Here is a 19850-nt window from a genome sequence, read left to right as displayed (position 1 = left end):
TAGTCAGTCTGGTTCCCAAGGGAAGAAAATTCAACATCACTTCTATAAACAAGTTCATTCTGTGAGAACCCATGGGACTTGGAACAGAAGTCATAACATTATCAGGACTTATAAACAACAGGTGTTACCCTATAGTAAATTCTGCCATTACACTTGTTAATGTGAACATTATTGCCGCCTAGTGGTGTGGTGTAAGTATTTGAATGTTTTCATTTGAATGTGTAAATGGACTTAAAAAAATATAAAATTTAAAAAAACATCTGCTTAAAAACATATCCAGAGCAGTGTAGACGGGGCCTTAAACCAACATCAGGGGGTCTTCTTTCAGTTCAGGTTACCTCCACCGCAAAGAACTGGGTCAAGATCTGTACCCAGGGGTCCCATTGTCTCTAAATGCATTCCTGAGCCTTACAGCCCGTCTCGGTGACTGATGGGGACAACTGGTCAGCCGACCCTGCGCATCAGGACACACTGGCTGACAGGACAGCCTGCAGAAGGTTCTATAACAAAGGCTTTGTCATCTGGATCCTTTAAGTGAGCTCAAAAACAGATTGGTTCCCCGAGTGTTGGGCCTTAAAGTGTCCCTGCGTGCAGGAATGGGATCTGCTCGTCCCTTAAAATAGCACATTGGGAAGGAGGAGCGGGAGGGGTCAGTGTGCTTCTCCTTGGTGAAAAACACAGGTTGTGTTTGTGCTGGCTCGCAGGGATTGCACCATCGACCGACTGTTGCTGCCTCTCAGATGGGATCTCACCAGAGTCAGGCTGGTGTCTCAGAGGGACAGCGCTGACCCAGGAGGGACTTTATGCTCAGAGGAACCAGCAGCCAGGCTTATCTTGTGAACAAGGTGAGCTGACTTTTTGTCTTTTTATGCATCAACTTGTTACTAAAGTTAGCGATGTCTGTAGGAGGATCTGAGGCTGTGTTTGGATCAGTTCTTGTATTCTGGACAAGAAGAAACTGCAGTCATAGTTTTGGACCAGGAATGATCACTGTCGTTGTGTCCATTTCAGCGCTGCAGCACCAATGGGGGATTTAAGGCAGACGATCGAGGTCATGTCCCAGAAAATATGTCAAAGTTCTCGAGCTGCTTCTGAAGAGGACTTAAAGGCTCCAAGCGGCAGCCAAGAGAAGATGCAGATGAAGCGGGAGATTTCTCTCCTTAACGGGATCTGCCTCATCGTGGGCAACATGATCGGTTCCGGGATTTTCGTCTCGCCGAAAGGTGTTCTGATGTACAGCTCCTCTTACGGGCTGTCCCTGGTGATTTGGGCTCTCGGGGGGATCTTCTCGGTGTTCGGGGCCCTTTGCTACGCAGAGCTCGGCACCACCATCCCCAAATCTGGGGCCAGCTACGCCTACATCCTGGAGTCGTTCGGTGGCTTCCTGGCTTTCATCCGTCTGTGGACGTCCATCCTGCTGATTGAACCGGCCAGCCAGGCTGTTATTGCGCTGACCTTCGCCAACTACCTGGTGGAGGCTTTCTACCCGACCTGCCAGCCTCCGTATGATGGCATCCGACTCATTGCTGCAGCCTGCCTCTGTAAGAAACTCTCCTGTGTGTGAAATGATGCTGAACATCAGACATAGATGATGAAAAAATGAATCCTTTGGCCATGTTCAGACCTGGCATGAACATGTGCTCTGGCTGATTCAGGACAACGGTTCACCTCTGGTTTTAAGATGTTTTGAGAGTGATTCGATCTCACAGACATCACATCAGCGGGGAAAGAAAGGTTTTCAGTCCAGGTTAACTGGTACCGGAAAAGAAAGTATTAAATAAAAAAGCTCTAGATTTACACAGTTCCTTTCAAATTTAAAATAACAATTTGAGTAAAAACAGACTGCTGCATCAGCCTCTAATTTTTGTTTAGAATCATAACATTAAAGTGTGCAGAAACCCAACCAATATAAATATATAAAGCTTATTATTTTTACAGTATTAAAGTATCCAATAACTACTTTTCCTGTATGTCTTTAATAAGAACAGCTCAGCCGTCAGTTTTCAGACACACAGATTTTTTTGTTTTTTTGTTTTTCTTATAATTTGCTGTAATTGCAGCAGCTACATGTCTTCCATCTCTTTGATTTCATTTTTTTTTTAAACTTCATGAGTAAATAAATTAAAACAACAACCTGAGTTTCAGCTGATCCATATGCTGAATGTCTTGCTCAGATCCTGCAGTGTGAGCAGCATTGACTGTTTGTCCCTGATTTAAAGTGATGCCTCCTCCAGACAGCCAGTGTTTCTTCCTTTTTCATTAGTCATCACATCTGAGTCATGTGCCGGCTGACCATTGTGGAGTAAATCCACTCTTTGCACCGCCTGGCATGCAGCCTGTCATCGATTCAGTTCTTCGCAAAAACAAGTCCGAGTGGCAACAAGGTCTAAGCAGTATCTCTGCTTGTTGTAGGTCTGAAAACTCATATTGAATTAAAATAGGAGTGGTTAGTTCAACTCAGTTTATTTCTATATTGTCAAGTCACGACAAAAGACTCTCCAAAAACATTCACATGCATTATAAAAAGCCAATAAAAGTTATCTATCTAAAGAAGCCAGCAAATTGTGCTGAATCTTCACTTCGTCACAGTCTCCCGCCCTGAGCAGCACATTGGTGACAGTGGAAAGGAACAATTTCCTTTAAACAGGAAGAAACCTCCAACAGAACCAGAACGAGCGTCCATCTGCTTTGACCAGCTGGGGTTTGAGAGGACAGGAAAGAGATACAGGCAAACACAGAATGACTGGTCCAGGTGGAGTTTCTATAGAAAGAAAAACAAAGAAAATCCTGTTAGTGATAGAAATGATTTCAGTAAAGCGAGTAAAGACAGCAGCAGAGTGAGGAAATGTGGTCAGTTTGTCCTCCAGCAGTCTGAGTCTATAGCAGCAGAACTAAGGGATAGTTCAGGAAACCCAAACCAACCCTAACTATAGCATTTATTAAAAAGGAAAGTCTTAAGTCTAGTTTTAATAGTAGACATAGTGTCAGCCTCAGGACAGAAACTGGAATTTAGAGTTACCAATGAACCTAACATGCATGTTTTTGGTCTGTGGGAGGAAACCTGTTACCAGAGTAAACCTGTGTGTGCACGGGGAGAACATGTAAACTCCACAGAAAAAGGCAGAGAGGCAAACCTTCAAACTTCTTGCTGTGAGGCAACAGCTCTAACCACTGTTTTGCCATGTCGCCCTCATAATGGGCCCAATCAGCTTTAAAAACAAAAGGAGCAAACATTAAACTAAAGAAAAAACATTGTCCCGATAATCCACTGACTGACAACAAACAGGCAGTTTTACTGAGAGTGGTTCTGATAAACTTTTAAAACAACAAAAAAGAAAAAAAAAACTGTAACCTCAGAATATTCTCAAAGATGATGGTTCATTTATCTGTAATGAGTTGACACTGAGCAGGGTTTTAACTCAGACATGTCCAGGTAATAACATGCCAATAAATTGGTGCGGTTCTACATCCTCAGGATGATTTGCATCCAGATGACTAAATATATATCAATAAAAGCATTCCAGACCACCTCTACAGGTGGTGTGGGTGAAGACATCCTCAATGCTTTTTGAGGTTGTTCACACCTGTGTTCGGAGTTATATGCATGCAATCAGATCACCCAGGACAGATCTTCGGGTCAGGTCTTAGTGAGGACAGTAATATGAAGGTTTAATTTCTGTTTAATTTCAATTGGCATCCAGAGCACCGTTATTTGATTCCTGCGTCTTCTCCTAAAACAGAGTGATTCATGAAAATGCTCCTGTGTTAACAGTTTCTGATTTTATTTATCATCTCAGCTAAATAACTTGGAAAACAGTTTAGGTTTTACAGCAAAGTGGTTGCAAGAAGTTCAGTGTGAACAGCTGGTTCTGGAGTTTTAGAGAGAATTAGATCAAATGAGCTCTAATACTGCCTGTTCAGGAGGATTATGTTCTTCCCATAGACACACTTTGCCCATTCAGCCCAGTGTTAAACTCAACGGGGCTGTTGCATGACGAAGAGTTTCAGTCCTGTAGAAAACGACAGCGGTTACCTGCCTGGTTCTGTGCTCTGACGACTGAAGTAATCAGAGGTGCAACTTAGGTGACCGAGCGGCAGCTTCTTGAGACTCGAGCTGCTCTTCCAAGAAGTGACTTTCTGTTTTTGTAACCAGAGACTCGGTGTTTAAGACACTTGGAGCTGACTCAAGAGAATGACACTTTGCTCCGACTTTTGCTGACTGTAAAGTTCAAAATCACAAGCTGATTGACAGGAGTTACTGAGTCAGTATTTTCTCAAATGAAACAAATAACTGAGTTTTAGTCTTTACTGACCAACCGCATCGAGTTTTGTGTGTACAAAGAATAAGTAAGGCATAAAATAGTTTAAAATTTAGCAGAAACAGAAGGTTAACAGCCCAGTAGTAATAAGGGTGCCAATGCTTATGTGATTTGTAAATGTTTTCCCAACAATGAGGGTGATTTCTGCAGTTTTTCAGAAGAATCTCTGTTTTTTCTTGAAAATAAAGAGTTCAGGCGCTCCACAGCTCGTGGTTATCATATCATCTGATTCTCTTCTTCATAATACTCCATTTATATTCAGATCTGAACTGCAGGCAGGCCAGTGAAGTACACCCACACATAAAAACATCCTGAGACATCTCTTCATGGGAAGACGCCTCTGAACGTCTAATATCTAAGTCTGCAGCTAAAGTAGCTTTAGGCACAGCTCAAGTCTCCATGTCATGAACACTGATGCCCCCTCATTCCACCCCCATACTGTAACACACATGGCTTAGTATCTCTTACTTATGAAGGTTTAGATAGACGTTGCACATTTTTTAAAACATACAACCCAACATTTCTTCTTCCATTTGCAGCATGAAACACAGATTGTGTAACACATTTCCAGGTTACCTGTCTGGATGCAGTGACAGATTGTGTTCAGTAACAGTAGGTTTTTTTAGTAGTTATTTCTAAGTACTATTAACCGCCTGTAACTACTGATCTGGTGGGATGATGTTTTTCCTGCAGACAGGTCAGAGGTCAACACCACCCATTGGTTCCTGGTCTTATGCCCCTTTTACACGGACCCAAACAGTCCCGGCTCCACTCTACTCAGCTCGCTTTGCGTGCGTTTACATCTGCATTTTTTCACGGTTGGTCCCTGCTTCTTTGGTCCTGGAGTTTACATTCTCATGCCCGTCGGGCTGGAGTTTACACGCTGAGGTTTCCACTGACTTCCTGACTGTTTTCATTCCAGTTTAAAAGATCTACTGTATGTTGGTGGATATCAAATGGAGGGCCATGTCCCACCCATGAGCTTATTCCACCCAGCCTGAGATGTGCTGAATTAATAATAAGTTTGATTCTGCCGTTAAAATGGGACAGAGTTGGAACCGTTTTGGCCAAACCTTAAAATTAACCTTAAACTCAGACTATGTGTACGGAATGACTCTCAGCTACTACCACGTCAAATTTTAGCTCAGTATCTGTAAACTTAACTGAATATATAGTGATTTTTTGTTTCCAATGTAAGTTGGCTGTGGCAGCCATCTTGAATTGACTCAAAACTGAGTCAACTGTAGATGTACATCCAATGATCACTTTCTGGGAGTCTCTTTAAAAGTTATCCACTGGTTCATAAGATATTTTGCTAACAGACGGACACAGTTAACTCCAATAGTTAAAGTTTTAAAAAGCAGTTATTACCAATTAGTGCTTGGTATGTAAGTTTTGACAGAAGAATGACTCTCAGCTACATCTGTAACAAATTTTAGCTCTGTAACTGTAAAACTGACTGAGTTATAGTCATTTTTGTGTTTTCTAAGATTTTGGTTTGGAAAACGTGACGACTTTTCTGAAAATGTGTACGTTTCCCATGATCAGTTCATTCACGCTGTTCTTCCTCCTACTTGCCCAGGCATTCTCATCTTCATTAACTGTGCTTATGTGAAATGGGGGACTCTGGTCCAGGACGTCTTCACTTACGCTAAACTCATGGCTCTCTTCCTCATCATCATTGTTGGAATCCTAAAAATGGTGACCGGTAAGTGAAAATAAAAGTAAGAATTCATCCAAATTAAAAAAAAAAAAAAAAAAGAAAAGAGAAAAGCTAAACTCTCCAACATCTCTGTTTGTAGGAGAAGCAAAGAGCTTTGAGAGTCCATTTGAAGGGTCCTCCACAGACTCAGGATGTATAGCTCTGGCTCTTCACTCGGCTCTGTTCTCCTACTCCGGCTGGGATACGCTCAACTTTGTCACAGAGGAGATTCAGAATCCTGACAGGTGATCACAGCAGACACGGTGCACACAATGTCCGACAGGATGTGGCTCTTGGCTAACAATCTGCAGAAAACATTAACTGACCCCAAAAAAAGCTAAGAATCCAGACAGAGGGGTGGACATGAAATGAAATGAAGCTGCATGGTTTAACAGTTTGGGTTGTGTTCAGCCGTTAAGTGAGGTCAATAACTCAGAGTCACATTACAGGCCTTATCATCAACCTTACAAAGCCCAGGTGGACAGCTGCTGCTCTGACATGCATGAATAAAACTGAGTCCATACAAGCTGTAACGTTACCTCGAGTTGAGGTGGAACAAATAAGACTGCAGATCCTCAATGAGCACGTTTAGTCCTCCTACAGTAACTAGACACTGCCACTCAACGACCGAGGCTCTGCTGCAGAGACCCTTCAAAGGTCATGTGTGTGCAATGATTAGAATATCAGGTCGAATTCGTAAAGGCAAGGCAAGCAGCTTTATTTGTAGAGCACATTTCAGCAACAACTAAAAACATTGTGACAGAATGCAAGAGGACAATAAAAGCATATAGAAAGTTAAAGATTAAAAAGTACAGACGTTTAAGGAAAGAACATTTCATAAAATTAGAAATTAAAAGCAAGATCTGATTAAGACCTGGAATAAAAGATAAAGGAATATAAAAAACAGCATAAAATCATTCTTTGCTTTGATCGAAGGCAGCAGCGAACAGGGCGCTCTTCAACCTTGTTTTAAAGGAGCTCACAGTCGGAGCGGTTCAGCAGTTTTCTGGGTCTTTCTTTCACATATTTGGTGCATAAAAGCTGAACGCAGCTTCTGCATGTTTGGGTTCTGCCTCTGGGGACAGAGAGCAGAACTGATCCAGACGACTTCAGCGGTCTTGATGGTTCATAATGCAGAAGAACAGATATATTTTGGACCCAGTCTGTTTGGTGCTTTGTAAACCAGCAACAAGATTTGAAAATTAATTCTCTGAGCAACAGGAAGCCTTCAGACCTCAGACCTCAGACCTGGACTGATGTGATTGACAGATCAGCACTGGGTCAGAGGTGGTATCTGAGCTGATTCCACGAGTTTGATTGGGGTCCTAAAAGTCCGCCAGGGTCCCAAATCACTACCAGAGATGACCGAGGTCCACTCACGAGCCACTCATCCCACGAGAAGAGTCCACGAGAACTAGATTTTAAGAATAAAGGTTTTGCCAGAAACTCATCTGACTGGTATCACTCCTGTCTGATCCTTAGAACAGTTCTTCAACCATACATGCCCTTCTAACCTCTCATTAAAGCTGTCTGACCTTTGAACTCAGGGCCAGTCCAACTCATTTACACAAGGAGCCAAAATTAAAAACCAGAATATTTTTTTAACACTTTTTCAGACTGCTTTTGTCAAAATATTCATACAGAAATAGATATAAACTTTTTTCCACATATTTTACTTAACAATCTGAAGAAAGACAATTTACTGGATTTTTTTTTTTAAATAAAAAGACTTCTTAATTTCTTACGTCTTTTTTGTAATCACTTTTTTTGGTGACGAGTGATCAGAAACTTGGCCTGACGAACCCATTGGTTGAAGGATCAGGTTACTGTAACATCTGTACACCCACATACCACGCAGCTGTACAATACGACCTCTGACCTCTTGCAAACCCGCCATCTGACCCCTGTCGAACTCCCTCAGATCTTGCCAACACTGTCTAATGTGTCTGGGAGGCATCCTATGTGTGGCTGATCTTCACTCGCTGTTTGAACTGACTGCCCCAGCAACTACCTGATAACACCACGACTCCACTCCTGATGCCACTGTTTACGCTCTCTGGTGCCCGTTCTAGACGTGCAGCTTGTTGCAAACTGAGGTATTTTTATGTCCATCACTGGTCAACATGTGGACAAAACAACATTCAAATAATCAAATTGTCCTTCAGGATGCAGTGAGTGTAAATAAAGTAATAATGGTTATAAAAATACTGTTTTGCACTGAATTAAGCTGCGACAAAAAGTATTTTAGTTTCAGGAATAGACTAAGGGACACTTGAAAACAAACTAAACAGCAAAAAAAAAAAAAATACTAGAAAAAAAAATGTAGATAAAGACCTCTGGTAGTTTAAAAGGCAAATAACCAAATAAAAGTGCTAAATGAGAATAAATCTAATAAATCTGCTTATCAGGGAAACAAAACTAATAATTGTTACTGACAAGTTAATATTGTGATCATAAACTGTCTCCTTCTTTCCAACATTTCTATTAGTGTTTAAATTGTTTTTTCATGTTTTTTCAACTCAAATCTTACATTCTAGCACCCATTTTATGCTGATTTTTTATTTTGTTAAATAGCATCAGTACATATGAAATTATTCACAAGCTTATGTCACACTCTAGCCCAAAGTGTGTATCTGACACATGGATTTTATTGGCCAACTCAAGTCAAGCTGAAGTGTCAAAGTGGTCAAGTTGGGTCACCTGTTTGCTCTTCAGCTTGGTCTCGTTGTGCTCTCTGCAGGAATCTCCCCCTGGCCATTGCCATCTCCATGCCCATTGTGACCATCATTTATCTGCTGACCAACGCAGCCTATTATGTGGTTCTGGACATGCCGTCGCTGCTGGCGAGTGATGCCGTCGCTGTGGTAAGAACCGGAGAGAGACGACTCGCTCTGCTGCTAAACGTAGCTCCGCTCTCCTGAGGGGTGTTTAGTGACAGAGCCAAAACCCCCCTGTGGCAGTCAGACTGAGAACAAGTGTCACTGGGAAGAACATATATATACAGTATATATATATATATATATATATATATATATATATAAACACACACACATATACACATATATACAGTATAAAGACAAGGATAAATTTGTTTGTACCCTTTCAGTAAAGAACGAAAAACCCACAAAGGTCACTGAAATAACTTGAAACTGACAAAGATTCAGATGATTCTTCCTGGTGTTTTTAATCACCCTGTGCAGAGCTTTCCTATCAGCCACCAGCATAAAACGTTGGCATTAACACTGCCTGTGTGTTAGCAAAATAACTCATATACCACTGGTCGGATTTTAATGAAACTTTCAGGAAATCGTTGGATGTACAAAAGCATCTGATTAACTTTTCGAGTAAGTCCAGTTCAAGAAGGCTGCCAGAGCCAACTGACCTTAGGAAACTATAAAAATGGCTATAATTCAGTCAATTTTACAGATATTGAGGTAACATCTGATGCTGAGAGTCATTCACAACACATAAGAGCATGACATCTCTAATATAGGCACAATATGTTATTTTTGAGGTTTGACTAAAACGGCTACAACTCTGTCATTTCTCTACAGAAGATGATCTTAGTCTAAAACTGTGACATGAAAGGTGGTGGGCGATATGCATTCCTTCCAAGAATGCTTTAATTTCTTTGAACCACAACTCCCTTCTCTGTGTTAATCTCTCTTTACAATGAGACCTATTAACAGATGCAGCATACTGAATCAAACTTTATGTGCAAACTGGAGAAAAGAATAAAAAAAAATCAAATGAGGAGCTACAAAAGTCCAGAGGCTCTGTGTGCTCATCTTCATCCACCAATGTGCCACATGCTGGGAGAAATGTTTAACCAACATTTATGTTTTAAACCTAGAGGGTGATGAGCCCAGCTGATTCAGAGTGGGAGAGGAACAATCTAGTAGAATGAGAACAAATGTTTTGGATCTCAGAGGACAAACTGGTGAACTCAGACTGACTAAACATGGAGCTCAGGTTATCATCCCACCTGAGTCTTCTTCTTCCTGGTTAGGATAAAAACCAGAAACCTGTAACCAGCTGCTACCAGCATCCTGACATCTGAGATCAAACACCTCAGCGCTGGTTGTTCTTTTTTATGGAAAGAAAAAAATATATGGAATTTATTAACAACAAACAAAATTATTATTTTGGCATTGGCATACACAAGCGTTTCTGTGAGTGCAAGAGGGAGGGCTCGGGGGAAAAAAGGTTGTGATCCTCTGCTCTAGAAGGGCCTCAGCCTCTTCTTGGTTCTGTCCCTGGCTGGTTGACTGCAAGACTTCTCAGATTAAAACACGACAGCTGGAAATAAAGGTGACACTTTGTTTGAATAACTGCATGTATGACCCCACAGACGTTTGGAAATGCAGTGCTCGGGCCGTTCAGTTGGATCATCCCAGTTTCAGTGGCGATGTCCTGCTACGGAGGACTCAACGCGTCCGTCATCGCTGCCTCACGGTACTGAGAAAACCCAGAGAAGGTGCTCGCGTGGTGTTCAAAATTGGATAAAAATCCAAAGTGCTGTACTTCCCGCTGACCTGCCGCTTTATTGATCTCACAGGCTGTTTTTTGTTGGAGCCAGAGAGGGCCACCTCCCCGACAGTCTGAGTCTGATCCACCTGAACCGCTACACACCCATACCTGCTCTGCTGTTTAATGTGAGGCACAACCGCAGCTTCGACATGCTCATCCAAGAACAGAGAGGATGATTTGTTTCGTTTTTGTGGCTGCAGGGGCTCATGGGCCTGATCTTCCTGTGTGTGGAGGACGTGTTTCAGCTCATCAACTATTTCAGCTTCAGTTACTGGCTTTATGTTGGTCTGTCAGTGGGCGGACTCATCTACCTGCGCATCATCCAGCCTGACAGACACAGGCCTGTCAAGGTTCAGCTTTTACTTCTTCGGATTTATAAATAATGTGTTTATTTGAACGCAGTGCACTTCATTCATACAGCACATTAGTTTTATTTAATGGGGTTAAATAATACAGTTTCTTGTAAAGCTGCAGAAACTCAACTTTTAAGGATATTTAGATAGTTTGAAATGAGGTTCTGTCGAAAAGTTTTGAACATTTAATATCTTACCTGTTGAACACTTCAGTTTGGAGAAACAAAGTTTTATTTGGACTGGACTGACAAGCTCATCTAAGAGGGACTGAGAGCAAAGCAAATGGCTTCTGTCCTAAAACAACTCTAATCTCAAACATTTAGTAGCAGTTTATAAAAAAAAAAAACACCATTTTATTCACCTTTACACTGTCGTTATTGTTGTATTACCAATTATCATCAGCAGCTAGCTGTAGCACTTCAGCTGCAACCCGAATATCCAGCAGGAATATCATGATATTTCTTCTGAAATAACCATGCAAAGTGAAATTGTTGGCAACGTAACGTTTAATACTATTCACACGTACAACTTTGAATTTTTTTAGTTTGGACTTGTTTTAAGACAAAAGAAATCCACTTTATTTGGTCAGAATTAAATACAAACCCGACTCTAAAAAGTTGGGATGTTGTGTAAAAATATACAGTATTTTCCAGACTATAAGGCGCACTTAAAAGCCTTCAATTTTCTCAAAAAAAAACAACAGTGCGCCTTATAATCCAGAGCACCTTATGTATGTAAGAAGTCATAATGTTTTAGTACGACTTTGGTTAAACTACAAAGCTGCACCGCCTGCAGCATGAAGGCTCAGTTATAGTCACACGACTCCGTGCACGGCGTACAGACCTGAGCGAGCGCTGTGGGCGTTTATACTTGACGCTGACGTCGGTGCTGTATCCTTCCGTGAGTTTTAAACCGTTTGATTATCTTTGTGGTCTCTCATAGCGGGATCATATAAATGCTGATACAGGCGAACCAGCTCCGCTAGAGCAGCAAAATCGTCCATTTTGAATGGAGTGCGGCGCGCGCGGTCTGTGCGAAGTTACAAAAATGACGATGCACCTTATAGTCTGGTGCGCTTTATATATGACAAAAATTTGAAAATGGACCATTCATTGACAGTGCGTATTTTAATCCAGTGCACCCTGTAGTCTGGAAAATATGATAAATAAAAAACAGAATGCAATGATTTTCAAATCTCATAAACACATGAATCACTGCATTCTGCTTTTATTTCCATTCTACACAACGTCCCAACTTCTTCAGGGGTGGGGTTGTATTTCTCCAAACTGAAGTTGTTCAAAAAGCTTTTTACAACAGGTCAGATAATACTTGTTGATAACTTTTCCACAGAACCCTACTTCAAATGTTCTGAACAATCAAAGTTGCCCTGCCGGAGCTGAGATATCACTCAGTCTAAATGTCTGTGGTGTGACTTAAAGGCTGCTGTAAAAACCAGCCTGGAGCAACAAAAGGAATGAAAGAGGTTACATGACTCAAACTTACCCCAAGAGGCTTGAAAAATATTTTATCCTATATAAAAAAGGGCTTAAAGCTCCAAAGTATTTCCTTTTTGAAATAGTACAGGTGCTGCATAATGCTACAAAACAGAAAACTGATTGTAGCTATAAAGGAAGTTGGTGGACTTTTATGAGCTCTGATTAATAATAAAATCAACAGCTTCAGTGACTTTTTAAATTGGACATTGTACATGTGTAACACAAAAATACTGATGAAATGTTGTTCTTGTCTCAACAGCTGAGCCTGTTCTTCCCCATCGTCTACTGTCTGTGCAGCATATTTTTAGTCATCGTCCCTCTGTATGGAGACACCATCAACTCCCTCATAGGGATTGGTATTGCACTATCTGGTGTTCCAGTTTATTATGTAGCCATTTACCTGCCTGAGGAGAGGAGGCCCCGATTCATACGCAAACTAAACAGTAGGTTTTCCACTTTATTGTTTTATAGTCTCATTTGTCCTTGTTGAAATGTGTCATGGGACATGCTATTGATTCAGTTCAATTCAGTTTATTTCTAAAGCACCAGTTCACAACTAATGTCATCTCAGGGCACGATACGAAGGAGTAACAAGTTCAAATGAAATCACATACAATCAGCTTCAGTCTGAAACAGATCTAGATTCAATCCAATAACAGTAAAGTTAGATTAAATATACTACAATATGCCAAAATGCTATCTATCTAATGAAACCAGACTGTAAAATCTTCACTTTGGTGCAATCCCTCATCCTGGGCAGCAAATTGGCAACAGTGGGAAGAAATACCTCACCTTTAACAGGAAGAAACCTCCAGCAGAACCAGAACCAGGCTCAGGATGAGCAGCCATCTGTCTCAAACAGTTGGGGTTGGGAGGACAGGAAAGAGACACAAACACAGAGAGACTGGTCCAGGTGCAGTTTGGAAAGAGAAACAAAGAACGCAGGATTAATGACAGCAATATTTATAAATACTGTTGTGGAATTTTCTTTACCAAAGAGGACAACGAAGAGTTTTGTCTTAGGATAATTTATTTAAGCTATATAGCTGAGAATCACTGTGCTGAGGTGAGTCAACAGAGTGAGTCTGAAGCATTACAGATAGCTCCCCCTTCTTATACCATTGAAGGATGAGGAGGGGTCAGGGGGGAACAGAAGGGTCAGATAGCTGATCACAAGGGGAGGTAATTAAGGAGGCACATACTGGTAAATTTCCATACAGTCAGGAGGGGTCAGGGGGGAACAAAAGGACCAGATAACACATACATCCTGGCACCCTATAGGGATAAGATTAAAGGCATCCCTAACTAAACTAAAACATGGTGGTCACATGCAGCAAGAATCACTGAAAACAGTATTTTTTACATTACAATACAACCATGGAAAATCAAAAGAATAAAGACAACATAATGAAGAATTACAATAGTCCAGCCTTGAAGTGATAAATGCATGGACCAGTTTTTCTCGTGGTCCTGGTAGCATTTTTACTATAAAAGTTAAAAGACACATTCTCATCAAAAATAAAACAACTGTTCCTTACATTATTACTGGAAGCCAAATTATTGTCATCCGGAAGAAGTGAAAGGCTGCAAAATCTGTTCCTAAAATGCTCAGGTCCAAAAACCACAACCTCTGTCCTGTCTGGTTTTAAACACAATAGAAAATAAGAGTCATCCAGGTTTTTATGTCTCTAAGACATAAAAACATGCTTGGCTTCATTGGGTTTTATAAATAAATATAACTGCGTATCATCATGATAAAAATGAAAGTTTATCCCATGCTTTACCTAATGGAAGCATTTATAAAGTGAGGATTATTGGTCCAAGCACTCAACCCTGAGGAACTCCATGACAAACTTTGGCGTATGAAGATTCATTAATAACATGAACAAACTGGAATCTATCTATTTTGACATTATATAAAGTACTACATTAATGTGTTTATTACTTGTGTTTAATTTTACACTACAGATCATACTCTCTGTCTTTTCCCATAATTCCTTCCCTTCTTTCACCCCTTTTCTTTCGTTCCTTCAAGCGTTTGCCACCAGATACACCCAGATGTTGCTCTATTGCTGCCTGACTGAGTTTGACCAAGAGACAGAAACTCAAGCGGGCAGTAAAACCCAGTGAGGTGGAGACAAACTCCCGTCTTCATCGGTCATCTTTCTGGGAGCTGGAATGTACGACCCTGCGTGGACAGAGCGACCAGCGGTTCTAAAGATTACTTCTGTCGGGTCGAGTTAAAACAATCCTGACTTTTCAAATGACCCCCAGAGAAGGAGCATTCACACAACATACAACATCCAAGCTGTTGCTTTCTTTGATTGTTTTTCTACTGAAAATGTTGTCAGTGAGAATTTGGATGAAAGGTTTGGAACGAACATGAACAGAAGATGGTCTCTTTTAAAAAAGGATTAAATTAGTTGTGTGGTTTCAGCTGGCAGAAACATGTTTATTGCTGTTATTTATTCAGGAATATTTTCACTGTTTATTAAAACATCTTTTCTTGAACTGATAAAGTTTGAATGATAGAAACAACTTCAACTCTGAATAAAAGCACTTTATTAGTTTAATGTTCTTTTCTTTATCTCATTACTTTTTTGCACATGCTGAAATTCTGTCGCATATTTTGAACGTTTTGTTCTAAAACGTTTGTATTTTCATGTTTAATCACCTCCCAAAGATAAAAAAAAATTAAGAACTTTTGTACTTTAAAGAAGGGTGGCACAGTGGAATAGTGGTTAGAGCTGTTGCCTCCCAGCAAGAAGGTTGCAGGTTCGCTTCCCGGCCTGGGGCATTTCTGGGTGGAGTTTGCATGTTCTCCCTGTGCACATGTGGGTTTACTCCGGTTTCCTCCCACAGACCAAAAAACATGCATGTTAGGTTAATTGATGACTCTAAAATTGTCCCTGAGTGTGAATGGTTGTTTGTCTCGTTTGTCTATATGTGGCCCTGCGATGGACTTGCAACCTGTCCAGGGTGTCCCCCGCCTCTCGCACAGTGACTGCTGGGGATAGGCACCAGCTCCCCACGACCCGGAATGGAGAAGCAGTTAAAGAAAATGGATGGATGGATGTACTTTAAAGAATATTCCAGCCATTTTTAAGTAGGTTTCTGTGGAAAAGTTATGAAAAATAATATCTTACCTGTTGTAGACAGCTCTTTGATCAATCTCCGTCTAGAGAAACACAGTTTAATTCTGACAGGACTGATGAGCTTTATGGTGGTTCATGTATATCCAACTTTATAAACCTTTACACTGGTGTCAGTTTCATTGATTATTTTTGTCAGAATAATTGTGAAACGCAAAACTTATGGTGATGTAAAGGTTTGTAAAAAGTGTTTCAGCTTGGAAATGTCATATACTGGAGTTGTTTCAGGACAACAACAATCCACTTTGGTATTAAGCAACGTTCCGACAAGCTGTTAGCTCATCAGTCCTGTCAGAAATAAACTATTTCTCCAAAATGAGTTTGATCAAAGGGCTATCTACAGCAGCTAAAATATTATATGTCCATAACTTTTACACTAAACCCTAGTTCAGAATGGCTGGAAAATGCCTTTAAAACAAATGTAGGTTTTATTGAGTGAGTTGCATCTGTTATAAACAGACTTATGTTTGCATATTGATTTCTTGTTGACCTTATTTGTCGAAGTGAGCTCCCTCACCTGCATACGAAACGATCAATCGAAAACCAAAGAAAGCCACAAATTATATTAATGCCTAAAAGTTCTACTACTATTTCAAATTTATTTTATCAATGTGTTTATATTTTTTTCCCCTGAACATATTTGATTTTAAATAAAAAAATATTTTTTCATGATGTTTATGCCTATTTTTTGACAGAATTTTGTCATCTTTTATACAATAATGTGCATGCATCTGTTTTGTTACACAAAAAAAGGGCCGTTTGTCAGCTGCTTTTGAAATTGGAAGAAACTAGCTTCTTGTGTTTTTTTTTTTTTACTTGTGGCTCATCTTCTGCATGAAGTGCTGTTGCTTTGGGTCTGGACAAACTCTTTCTACTGTCTCATGCACCTGGGAGTCTTGTTCAGGATGGAGCAGGAGATGGACGACCTGTGGTCATGAGATATGGATCATGACGACAGATCAAGGTCTGGGTTTCCCTCTTTGACCTGTTAACTCTGATCCGACAGTGGTAAGGTAGGGAATAAAGGAATATAGGTTGTAAGACAGAGGGGTAAAAACTATTTAACACAAAGATCTCCCTTCTCAGAAGTGTCCTTTGTGTATGTAAAGGTCCAGCTGACAGGATCCAACCCAGGACTGATCACTTTACGTCCTAAAACAAGAGGAAATCTAACATTACTGACATGATTTAATGTCCAGAGTAAACAGGAGATGAATAACTCGGCTGTGATAAAACATGTTTCTGACCATCAGGTTCGGCTGTAGTTTCTGCAGGTGGCAACTGGACCTCAGCTCCTCCTCGTTCAGCAGAAACAGCAGCTACGATCCCACGGAGAGCTGAGACACGTTTTGTCACAGGAATGTCAGAGAAAAACTAGAACTTATTTTCCATGTTTTCTGTCCGCTTACAGAATTTCTCACACAAACATTCAAAGCAAACAATTTTCATGTAAAATACATATAACTTATCATTTAATTTCTTCCAAATGTATTCAGGCACATTTAACCTTGTATTTCAGGCCCTGAAAGTAGAACTCACATTTAAGAGTTTGTTTGACCTTCAAAGTAAATGTGTCAGGAACGGTGGAGACTAAGGCGAACCCAGAATGCAGACTCATAGTAAGGGAAAAAAAAAAAAAAAAAAAACAACTAATTTATTAAACTAGAGAATAAACAAAACAAAAATGCTGACGTGGCAGCAAACAGACAAAACCTAAATTTAAATACAAACATGGAACCGACAGAAACTAAGAACACAGCACGATGGCAACTAAACAGACTACATCAAACAATAGACAAACTTTAGACAATGGACCAGCGGAGTGTGGAAGGCAATGACCGGGTTTTAAAGACTGAGGATAATTAGGTAAATGGAGACAGGTGACGTGATTACAAAGTGGGGACAGGTGTAGATGTGGCAGGGAGACAAAGAGAGAGAGAGACTGAGGAGGAGCAAATGAAACAAGAGACAAGACAGAAACCAAACAAACTAAATAAAAACAAAAACCATAACACAGAAAAAACCCAAATCACCACAAAATGTTTAAACTGAAAACATGTTTGTCGTCTCCAGCGTGATGTTACGCTGCCCGACGTGAAGAGGTCCCACTCAGTCGCCTTCTGGAAGCTGCACAGCTCAAGAAGAAAAGTGAAAAGTGTTCCCCTCTGTTCTCAGAGACTTTTCAGTCCTCCTGAGCAGATAAGAGCCGAGGACACGACAGCATGACTCAGTCTGTCAGGCCTGACAACATGTCTCATTCTGCAAACTCAGGAACGGAAACAAGCGACTAACAGGTGCAAGGAAAATGTTTCGTTTATCCCAACATTTCGGATAATCCTAGTTTTTAATAACTGTTTTTGTTAATCAGATTTTCATTTGAATCAGTGCAAACAAAATACAGTGTCTGTTAGCAAAATATCTAGTCCTGAGACTCAACGCATTGAGCGCTAGCTAACTGATTACAAGATCTCGCAATATCCGTCATCGGGTTAGTTTGACTTCCCATTAAAGTCAATTTGTTTGAAATTTCTCAGGAACAAAAACAAAATGTGTAAAGTTGTATTTAATTTAAGTTTATCTGTAGAGCAATAATGATGCTTCTCTTGAACATGTTATATTTTAGTTTATTACTGTCAGGAAAGGTGGTGAAGACGGAGGCGAACCCAGACTCATACTTGAAAAATAAACTAATTTATTAAACTAATAACAAAAATGAAAACAAAAAGCTGTCGAGGCAGCAAACTAATAAGATAAAAGCTAAATCAAAAACCAACCAAAACAGGATCAGAAACAGAAACAGGAACGGGCAGGACAGAAACTAACAACATCAGACAAACCTAGACAATGGACCAGCGAGGTATGGAGAGAAATGACCGGGTTTTAAAGACTGGGGATAACGAGGTGAGTGGGAACAGGTGGAATGATTACTTATTCGGGACAGGTGAAGATGGGCGTGGCTAACAGACAAATGAATGACTGGGGAAGAGTGGAAATGAGAACACAAACACGAGGACAGAACCAAGAAGAAAACAAAAACCAGATAACTAAAAATAGAACACAAAACCAAAACACAAACCAGAGAACTAAAACAAAACCCAGAAAAAGCCAAATCACCACAATTACTACTTCTGAACTCATTCAATCTTCAGCGTCAGAGTGAACTTCCTGTTTGGTTGAATGAGGTCTTGAAGCTGGAAGACAATGTTTGAAAGTCATTCAATCTGATTTAAATTCCTCCTGGAAAAGTGAATGAAGATTAGAGTTACCCTGCTGAAGACTGGAGTAAGAGTGGCTTCGTTCAGTTCCTGGTGGGATTTCAGCTGACTGGAGGAATATTACTGCAACAACAAAAACAAAAAGATCCAAATCATGTTTAGTCTCCCCATCATTTAGTGCATTTACCAGGAGGCAGGACTGTATGAAGAGAGAAGTAGTCCTGGTTATGTAATCTGCTGAGAGACAGTCGGAGGAGAAGGAGCTTTGAAAACATTAGAAACAAAAAATGCTTGAAATCAGAGCTAAAAGCTACCATCCCATTTTAAATTCCCATCAGCTGCTGCTGTACTCACTTGTCTGTGCAGCACAGAATGCAGACTCATCTCAAAAAACAACAACTGATTTATTAAAACAGAAACAAAAAGGCTGACGTAGCAGGAAAACAAGAAGAAACTTAATGCAGAGGCGCAGAAGGAGACCACAGGGAGAAACAAGGCACTAACCTGACTGTGATGAAGAGTGAGGAGGAGATGGAAGCGACTGAATATAAAGGCTGAGGGTGAGCGGGAGATCGACTGCAGCTGGAGAGACAGGTAATGGGGACCAGGTGAAGAGGGCGTGGCAGGCTGACTGGAAAACTACCGAGGAGGTGAGCTGAGGGAGAGTAAATGATAGCACAAAGAACACAGAGGGCACAGGGAGCAGAACTATACAAGAAAATATTATAAAGAAACACAGGAAACACCTTAAACACAAGGATCGCCAGAAAACAAAAGGGCGGGAAACAACAAAAATTGAAACAAAACACCCAGATCCTGACACATGCAGCCAAATATCCAGTAAACAGGAGCAAAAACAGTATCATGACATTTTATTACACAAAAACAGATAAATCTTTGGAAACAGATCCTCCTGTCCCTGCAGAACGTCTGGCTGGTTTTCATTTGGTTTAAGACCAACAACTTTGCAAAGAGTATAAAGGTATAAACAGGCTCAACTTAGTCCAAATGAGGACAAAAATAGAGCTCTGAGAGACATGGAGGAAACTGAGATTATTCTTTAGAACTCATGAGGGCAAGATT

At 40.5% G+C, this 19850-nt stretch overlaps 1 protein-coding gene and 1 long non-coding RNA gene across 3 annotated transcripts; one reads left to right on the top strand and one right to left on the bottom strand.

Annotated features, from left to right (window-relative positions):
• The first annotated feature begins 685 nt into the window (after nt 1-685).
• Nucleotides 686-14977, top strand: LOC108238208 (Y+L amino acid transporter 2). The gene is made up of 10 exons (XM_017420154.3): nt 686-845; nt 1012-1541; nt 5902-6027; nt 6122-6266; nt 8762-8885; nt 10373-10476; nt 10580-10676; nt 10752-10901; nt 12660-12843; nt 14436-14977. The coding sequence occupies exons 2-10, from the start codon at nt 1025-1027 to the stop codon at nt 14528-14530; spliced, it is 1542 nt and encodes a 513-aa protein (XP_017275643.1). The 5' UTR covers nt 686-845; nt 1012-1024; the 3' UTR covers nt 14531-14977.
• Nucleotides 14978-16278: 1301 nt separating this feature from the next.
• On the bottom strand, nt 16279-18893 carry LOC112450647. Of its 2 annotated transcripts, none has more exons than XR_003039328.2 (4): nt 18819-18893; nt 18667-18743; nt 16800-16889; nt 16279-16721 (listed from the first exon to the last, which is right to left on the bottom strand). It is a non-coding gene; the product is annotated as an uncharacterized LOC112450647 (long non-coding RNA). The 2 variants fall into 2 exon arrangements; XR_003039327.2 differs by having other exon boundaries at nt 16279-16704.
• Nucleotides 18894-19850: the final 957 nt, after the last annotated feature.

The sequence above is a fragment of the Kryptolebias marmoratus genome, linkage group LG20 (assembly GCF_001649575.2).
Source record: "Kryptolebias marmoratus isolate JLee-2015 linkage group LG20, ASM164957v2, whole genome shotgun sequence".
NCBI lineage: Eukaryota > Metazoa > Chordata > Actinopteri > Cyprinodontiformes > Rivulidae > Kryptolebias > Kryptolebias marmoratus.
Note: the sequence above shows the minus strand (reverse complement) of the source record. Positions and strands in the feature narration are given on the sequence as shown.

What these genes read in the sequence shown, in the direction of transcription:
- LOC108238208 (XM_017420154.3), top strand. Translation starts at nt 1,025, where the DNA reads ATGGGGGATTTAAGGCAGACGATCGAGGTCATGTCCCAGAAAATATGT. An exon ending in CGAGTGATGCCGTCGCTGTG is followed by an intron (nt 8,886 to 10,372) that starts GTAAGAACCGGA and finishes ATGACCCCACAG; the next exon opens with ACGTTTGGAAATGCAGTGCT. An exon ending in ACAGACACAGGCCTGTCAAG is followed by an intron (nt 10,902 to 12,659) that starts GTTCAGCTTTTA and finishes TTGTCTCAACAG; the next exon opens with CTGAGCCTGTTCTTCCCCAT.